The 8,470-nt window shown below is 43.2% G+C and overlaps 1 protein-coding gene across 2 annotated transcripts; it reads left to right on the top strand.

Moving 5' to 3' along the window:
* Nucleotides 1-1,086: 1,086 nt before the first annotated feature.
* On the top strand, nucleotides 1,087-8,470 carry LOC139417234 (selenoprotein K). 2 transcript variants are annotated; one of them, XM_071166479.1, is made up of 5 exons: nucleotides 1,087-1,174; nucleotides 1,675-1,765; nucleotides 1,903-1,983; nucleotides 4,160-4,255; nucleotides 8,168-8,470. In XM_071166479.1, exons 1-5 carry the CDS (start codon nucleotides 1,156-1,158, stop codon nucleotides 8,169-8,171), a joined length of 291 nt encoding a protein of 96 aa, XP_071022580.1. In that variant the 5' UTR covers nucleotides 1,087-1,155; the 3' UTR covers nucleotides 8,172-8,470. The 2 variants fall into 2 exon arrangements, with proteins under 2 accessions (XP_071022580.1, XP_071022581.1); XM_071166480.1 differs by lacking the exon at nucleotides 8,168-8,470 and having other exon boundaries at nucleotides 4,160-4,250.

Genomic DNA, 8,470 nt, shown 5'->3' with positions numbered 1-8,470 from the left:
CCCTGCCCACGTACAACATTACCAGGACAGAGAAGAGCGCCACTGGCTTCCCCCACACTTTGCTCCTCCATTGTCTCCGACACCCAGTGCTCTGTGATGACCTCACACGACACCCACATGCTGGCGAATTCACCAGTCAGCAGCTACACTGGCCCGAATGTGTTTCATGGGGGCTCATCATCGCAGGACAAAACACAGTCTTTTCCACCCTGCTGGTAACCAAATGGAAGTTTGTGGTTCTATCGCTTTCTTCGCTCCTCTCTGAATCACTCGCTTCCTTTTTCTACCAATGAGTCCCAAACCGTATTGCGCAATCAGCCGAGCACAATGATGGTGTCTGTTTGTAGGAATAAGAAGACATTCATAGAGATGGTGTGGTCTGTGTTTTGTGTGAGAGGAGGAAGAGAATGAAAAAGTGTGTAATAATGTGAATCTCTTGGAAGATTGAAAAGGCACCAAAGTTCATCAGAAAGGTAATAATGAGACGAGAGTTAAACATGGATTTATATGATGGCTGTCTATCCGCAGAAGATACATTTTTCAAAGTCACCAAGTAGGCACTTTATTTTGCAGTGGGTAGCATAGGGCAGACATTGATAGTAAAATAAATCATAAGAATAGGTATGGACTGCCATCTGGTGGGCATAGATTGCTTTCAATAAATTAATACGATACTTCACCTATGGGTATAGGAATGTGAGAAACATCCAACCCTTTTCAAATTACAACACGAAAGCCTTTGCTGACGTTGTTTTAAACAGCCTAACATCTACAACCTTTTGTACAATTGCAAATGTATCACCTGTAAGTAGGTGACTTGTAGCTCGTTGTGTAACAACACAGTGTTCATTTGGCAAGACAATGCAAGTGTCTGCTAGCTACGTGCTCAAAGGTGAATTTACAGACGGTGCTGCAAAGTGAGAAAGCAACTTCAGACGTGAGTGATAGAAGGTATCATAGTCTGACACAAAATATACACCGCAGAAGAGACATTTAGGACAAACTGAATTTACCCTAAAAAGTGGAAGGAGAATAGGCCAGCTTCAATTTACAGCTGGGCTGGGCGGGGCCCTGGGGAGGGTTCATTTGACGTAGTGACGTATACACCGGATGCGGAAATTTAGCAGCGAACAACAGTAGTTGGGAGCTGCAAAAATGGTGTACGTGGCGAATGGTTAGTGGTTTATTAATATTGTTGCAATGTATGTGTTTGTTGTTTCATTAAAGTCGCTAATTAACATACACATCGTAGTAATTCGTCTCTGCGAGCTCACTATGTCTGCAACTTTCGCTAGAAATGCGAAATGATGCTAAGTAGCTAACATTAACAACGACAACAAACAGCTACGATAGACCGCAGCTAAATATGGCAGGTTGAAAGTTATTTGTGTCTGTTTTAGCTCTCTATGGGCTGTAGAGTGGAAATGGGATCATTCTATTGAGCCTGGCTATATAGCTAGCTAGTTTAGGCGTCTTCTGTGTGTGTCTCTCCAGTCTCCACTATTGATTTGTAGCCATGTAATGTTAGTGAAATATATAAAGTCTCTGTGTTGTTTAATGCTGGGCCTGAAATTAGAACCTGCCAATGCTAGGCACACTGGCTGATGGACCAAGAGGCTAGTTCCAGGTGTTATAGTTTGGATCATCACTAACAAGTGTTCCCTCTCTTATCAGGTCAGGTCCTGGACAACAGAAGCCAGTCTCCATGGCGAATGTCGTTCCTCACTGATCTCTTCTGGGGTGCTGTGGAGTTCATTGGCTTGTTGTAAGTCAGCAGTCAACACAGAGGCCTCTGTGCATTTGCATGGCACTAGCATTGCATGTTGCTGTGAAGATTATCATTAGAAAGTCAATTATAGGCCTTGTATACAGAGATAATCATCTGTTTTGATTTTTTTTCAGTTTCCAATCCCTGGTCCAGCCAGATCTGACAAAGAGGGGTAACTCTGGCTCGTCCTCTGCAGGCTACAGTGATGGCAGAGGGTAAGTCCCTAGGGTCCAAACAGAGAGGTAGTCTACTTTCCCCTCATGTCAGGCTGACGTGGCAATCTCAAAACACTCCTAGTGCAAGACTAGGGCTTTGTAATGGTTAAGATGAATGACTTTAGAAATAATTAGTGGCAATATGTAACTTTTTGGGCGACCTGACCAAATTTACATAGACATGTAGGTTATAGATATCATTCTACTTAAAAGCGTCAAAGAAGCAGTATATATTTTCTATGTGTGCTATTTCTATGCTTCCCGTTCATGAGTTTTTTGTGTTTTTTTTGTATTTTACTTTCCGTTTTGTACACCATCTTCAAACAACTGAAACAACAATATATTTGGTAATGGAAAATATACAGTACCAGTCAAAAGTTTGGGCACACATACTCATTCAAGGGTTTCTTTATTTTTACTATTTTCTACATTGTAGAATAATAGTGAAGACATCAAAACTATGAAATAACACATATGGAATCATGTAGTAACCAAAGAAGTGTTGAACAAATCAAAATATATTTGATATTCTTCAAAGTAGCCACCCTTTGCCTTGATGGCAGCTTTGCACACTCTTGGCATTCTCTCAACCAGCATCATGAGGAATGCTTTTCCAACAGTCTTGAAGGAGTTCATTCCCACATGCTGAGCACTTGTTGGCTGCTTTTCCTTCACTTTGCAGTCCAACTCATCCCAAACCATCTCAATTGGGTTGAGGTTGGGTGATTGTGGATGCCAGGTCATCTGATGCAGCACTCCATCACTTTCCTACTTGGTCAAAGAACACTTACATAGCCTGGAGGTGTGTTGGGTCATTGTCCTGTTGAAAAACTAATGATAGTCCCACTAAGCGCAATCCAGAAAGGATGGGTGTATCGCTGCAGAATGCTGTGGTAGCCATGCTGGTTAATTGTGCCTTGAATTCTAAATAAATCAGTGTCACCAGAAAAGCACCCGCATACCATCACACCTCCATGCTTAACGGTGGGAACCACTCATGTGGAGATCATGCGTTCACTAACTCTGCGTCTCACAAAGACACGGCGATTGGAAACAAAAATCTCACATTTGGACTGATCAGACCAAAGGACAGATTTCCACCGGTCTAATGTCCATTGTTCGTGTTTCTTAGCCAAAGCAAGTCTCTTCTTTTTATTGGTGTCCTTTAGTAGGGGTTTCTTTACAGCAATTCCACCAAGCAGGCCTGATTCATGCAGTCTCAACTGAACAGTTTATGTTGATGTGTCTGTTACTTGAACTCTGTAAAGAATTTATTTGGGCTGAACTTTCTGAGGCTGGTAACTCTAATGAACTTATCCCCTGCAGCAGAGGTAACTTCTGGGTCTTCCTTTCCTGTGGCGGTCCTCATGAGAGCCAGTTTCATCATAGCGCTTGATGGGTTTTGCGACTGCACTTGAAGAAACCTTCAAAGTTAATTACATTTTCCGGACTGACTGACCTTCATGTATTAAAGTAATGATGGACTGTCGTTTCTCTTTTCTTATTTGAGCTGTTCTTGTCATAATATGGACTTTGTCTTTTACCAAATAGGTCTATTTCTGTATACCACCCCTACCTTGTCACAACACAACTGATTGGCTAAAATGCATTAGGAAGGAAACAAATTCCACAAATTAACTTTTAACAAGGCACACCTGTTAATTGAAATGCATTCCAGGTGACTACCTCATGAAGCTGGTTGAGGGAATGCCAAGAGAGTGCAAAGCTGTCATCAGGGCAAAGGGTGGCTACTTTGAAAAATCTCATATGTAATATAATTTTTGATTTGTTTTACGCTTTTTTTTGGTTACTACATGATTCCAAATGTATTATTTCATAGTTTGTCTTCACTATTATTCTACAATGTAGAAATGAGTCAAAATAAAGAAAAACCCTTGAAGGAGTAGGTGTGTCAATTTGACTGGTACTGTACTTCACAGCTGTTTAGATGGTACAGTGATTCTCTACATTATAGTAGCTTATTTGGTCACTTACACTGAAATTAGGCACACTGTTAGAGTTCTAGCAACCAGGAAATGGTGGAGCAGTTTCTCCGTAGTGCAACTTTAAGATGGTCATGTTGATGCAGAGTAAGGGTTGACTGATTTCATTTTGACAGTGGACAAGTGTTTCCGGTGTTCTAACATTCCCATGGCTGTCTTCTCTCTTCCACCAGCCCCCCTGGACCCCCTGGTGGCCGGAGGCGGATGGGGAGGATAAACCACGGTGGGGGGCCCAGCGCCCCTCCCATGGGGGGAGGAGGATGAGGAAGGTGAGGGAGATATGGTGATACCGGCCACAGTTACCATAAAGGGGTCCGCATGCTTCCCAGTCGGAAGAGTTTGTGCATTTAGAAAGTATTCAGACCCCTTGACTTTTTCTACGTTTTGTTACGTTACAGCCTTGTTCTAAAATGGATTAAATTTAAAATGTTCCTCCTCGATCTAAACACAATACACCCTAATGACAAGGCGAAAACGAGTTTAGACATTTTTGCTAATTTATATATTTAAAAAAAAAAACGATACCTTTACACAAGTTCAGGCCCTTTGCTATGAGACTCAAAATTGGGCTCAGGTGCATCCTGTTTCCATTGATTATCCTTGAGGTGTTTCTACAACTTGATTGGAGTCCACCGGTGAATTGATTGGACATATATTTGGAAAGGCACACACCTGTCTATATAAGGTCCCACATTTGACAGTGCATGTCATAGCAAAAACCAAGCCGTGAGGTCGAAGGAATTGTCTGTAGAGCTCTGAGACAGGATTGTGTCGAGGCAAAGATCTGGGGAAGGGTACCAAAACATTTCTGCAGTGTTAAAGGTCCACAAGAACACTTGCCTCCATTCTTAAATTGAAGGTCTTTGAAACCACCTAGACTCTTCCTAGAGCTGTCTGCCCGGCCAAACTGAACAATCGGGGGAGAAGGGCCTTGGTCAGGGAAGTGACCAAGAACCCGATGGACACTGACAGAGCACCAGAGTTTCTCTGTGGAGATGGGAGAACCTTCCAGAAGGACAACCATCTCTGCAGCACTCTACCAATCTGAACTTTATGGTAGAGTGACCAGACGGAAGCCACTCCTCAGTTAAAGGCACATGACAGCCCGCTTTGAATTTGCCAAAAGGCACCTAAAGACACAGACTTTGAGAAACAAGATTCTCTGGTCTGATGAAACCAGGACTGAACTCTTTGGCCTGAATGCCAAGTGTCACGTCTGAAGGAAACCTGGCACTATCCCTATGGTGAAGTATGCTGGTGGCAGCATCTTGCTGTGGGGATGGTTTTCAGTGGCAGTGGCAGGGAGACTAGTCAGGATCAAGTGAAAGATGAATGGGGCAAAGTACAGAGAAATCCTTGATGATAACCTGCTCCAGAGCACTCAGGACCTCAGACGGTTCACCTTCTGACAGGACAATGACCCTAAGCACACAGCCAAGACCACACAGGAGTGACTTCGGGACAAATCTCTGAATGTCATTGAGTGGCCAAGCCAGAGCCCGGACTTGAATCTGATCGAACATCTCTGGAGAGACATGAAAATATATGTGCAGCGACACTCCCCATCCAACTCAGAGCTTGAGAGGATCTGCAGAGAAGAATGGGAGAAACTCCCCAAATACAGTTGTGCCAAGCTTGTAGAGTCATACCCAGGAAGAAACAAGGCTGTAATCGCTGCCAAAGGTGCTTTAACAAAGTACTGAGTAATGGGTCTGAATATTTATGTAAATGTGATATTTCTGTTAGTTTTTTTTATAAACCTGCAAAAATGTATAACCTGTTTTTGCTTTATCATTATGGGGTATTGTGTGTTGATTGATGAGTAACAAAAACAGTTTAATTCATTTTAGAATAAGGCTGTAATGTAACAAAATGTGGAAAAAGTCAAGGGGTCTGAATACTTTCCGAATGCACTGTATATTATGCCATTTTGTGACGTTTTTGTTCATTTGGGACTCCGGTAAGGGTTTCTTCTGCTGTTCGGGGACACATTTTTCAAAGTTGGAAGCACACAACTGTCTGCAATGTCATTGTATGCTGTAGCATTAAGATTTGTCTTCACTGGAACTAAGGGGCCTAGCCCGACCCATGAAAAACAGTCCCAGACCATTATTCCTCCACTATGCATTGGGGCAGGTAGCGTAGTGGCATCCGCCAAACCCAGATTAGTCCATTGCACTGCCAGATGGTGAAGCGTGATTCATCACTCCAGAGAAGGCATTTCCACTGCTCCAGAATCTGTCTGTACTGGGTCTGAAGTTCAAATCTATGCAGAATATACAGTGATATATGCGCATGCAGTGAGCAAACAAGCTGCACAAGGACTCCAATGGTCCATGTTACAAAGTGGCTCACTGTCTCATGTTTGCATCTAAATGTGAAAGAAACGGTCTGCATGTTCTTCAGAGGGCAACTGATGCCACTGAGCCAGATGTCTATGTGTGAGGGGAGAAGCTCCAGGTGGTATCTGATTTGTAAGTACATTGGCATCATAGTTGATTCTGACCTCCTTTTTAAAAAGCAGGTAACTAAAATAACCAAGTCAACATAGCTCATTTACGATTCACACGAAATCGTTTGACTACAGAGGTAGCAAAACTGTCCTTCAAATCTATGATACTCCCCCACTTAACATACTGCTTATCTAGTTGGGCCCAAGCTTGCTGTACAACATGAAAACCCATTCAGTCTGTCCACAAACAGACTCAAGTGCTTGATAGAAAGCCCAATAGCCATCATCACTGTTACATCCTCAGAAAGCATGAGCTCCTGAGTTGGGAAAATCTTGTGCAATACACCGACGCATGTCTTGTATTCAAGATCCCAAATGGCCTGGCTCCCCCTCTACTTAGTACTTTTGTTGCAACCGAGGACGGGCAATTTCTTTTATGTGCTTCAGCACTCGGCGGTCCCATTTCTGTGAGCTTGTGTGGCCTACCACTTCACGGCTGAGCCGTTGGTGCTCCTAGACGATTCCACTTCACAACAGTTGACCGGTGCAGCTCTAACAGGGCAGAAATTTGACGAACACGCTTGTTGGAAAAGCGGCATCCTATGACGGTGCCACGTTGAAAGTAACTCAGCTTTTCAGTAAGCCCATTCTACTGCCAATGTTTGTCTATGGAGATTGCATGTCTGGTGAAGACCTGCCTTACAACAGGACTACAAGCCCTCAGTCCAGCCTCTCTTGGCCTATTGCGGACAGTCTGAGCACTGATGGAGGGATTGTACGTTCCTGGTTTAACTTGGGCAGTTGTTGTTGCCATCCTGTACCTGTCCCGCAGGTGTGATGTTCGGATGTACCGATCCTGTGCAGGTGTTATTTGTGGTCTGCCACTGCTAGGATGATCAGCTGTCCGTCCTGTCTCCCTGTAGTGCCATCTTAGGCGTCTCACAGTACAGACATTGCAATTTATTGCCCTGGCCACATCTGTAGTCCTCATGCCTCAGGCATGTTCACGCAGATGAGCAGGGACCCCGGGCATCTTTCTATTGGTGTTTTTCAGAGTCAGTAGAAAGGCCTCTTTAGTGTCCTAAGTTTTCATAACTGTGACCTTAATTGCCTACCGTCTGTAAGCTGTTAGTGTCTTAACGACTTTTCCACCGGTGCATGTTCATTAATTGTTTATTGTTCATTGAACATGCATGGGAAAGAGTGTTTAAACCCTTTACAATGAAGGGTTTGAATCTGTGAAGTAAAAAATTCGTAAAAAAATCCAAATATCTTTGAAAGACAGGGCCCTGAGTTTATAATTCATCTTAGATGAATTCTGACTTTTCAGGAAGAGTCTCAAAATGGACAAACAGTACTATTGCCGCTTTTCTATTTTTCAAGAGAATATCTTTTTAGGCCATAAGACTCCTGAACAGCTAATCAAAGGGCTACCCAGACCCCTCTTTTACACTGCTGCTACTCTGTTTATTATCTATTCATAGTCACTTTAACTCTACATGTACACTACCGATTTAAAAGTTTGGGGTCACTTACAAATGTTCTTTGGGTTTTTGAGAGAAAAGCACATTTGTTTTGTCCATTTTTAAAATGGCATCAAATTGATCAGAAATACAGTGTACATTGTTAATGTTGTAAAACGCTATTGTAGCTGGTAATTTATTACTGCGAATATGTGGTAGTGTAGAACATAACTACATTGTTTCGTCTTCCCTGTTCCTCTCCATAGGTAAACGCCTACACATTTTTGTGTAGGCGTGGGTTGTGGCACACCGGCTGCAGACGTGTAGCCTAATTTAGGCTGCAATGACGTGCATGTGTGCCAGCCCCCCATCCTCTACAGCTGCCTCTGCTCACCACAGACTCCTGACGCTCCTCTGGGAATTCCTACACGTAGGGTCCAGGGCGGCCGATACGGCAGCTTCCTGTTTCTGACCCCTCCTCTTCTTGTCCCCTTGTGAATCATATCACATCCCTCTCCGAAGCTGTAATATTTTTTGTATCCCACTGTTAAATAAAGTCCTGTGCTGTA

The sequence above is a fragment of the Oncorhynchus clarkii genome, chromosome 9 (genome assembly GCF_045791955.1).
Source record: "Oncorhynchus clarkii lewisi isolate Uvic-CL-2024 chromosome 9, UVic_Ocla_1.0, whole genome shotgun sequence".
Classification (NCBI taxonomy): domain Eukaryota; kingdom Metazoa; phylum Chordata; class Actinopteri; order Salmoniformes; family Salmonidae; genus Oncorhynchus; species Oncorhynchus clarkii.
Note: the sequence above shows the minus strand (reverse complement) of the source record. Positions and strands in the feature narration are given on the sequence as shown.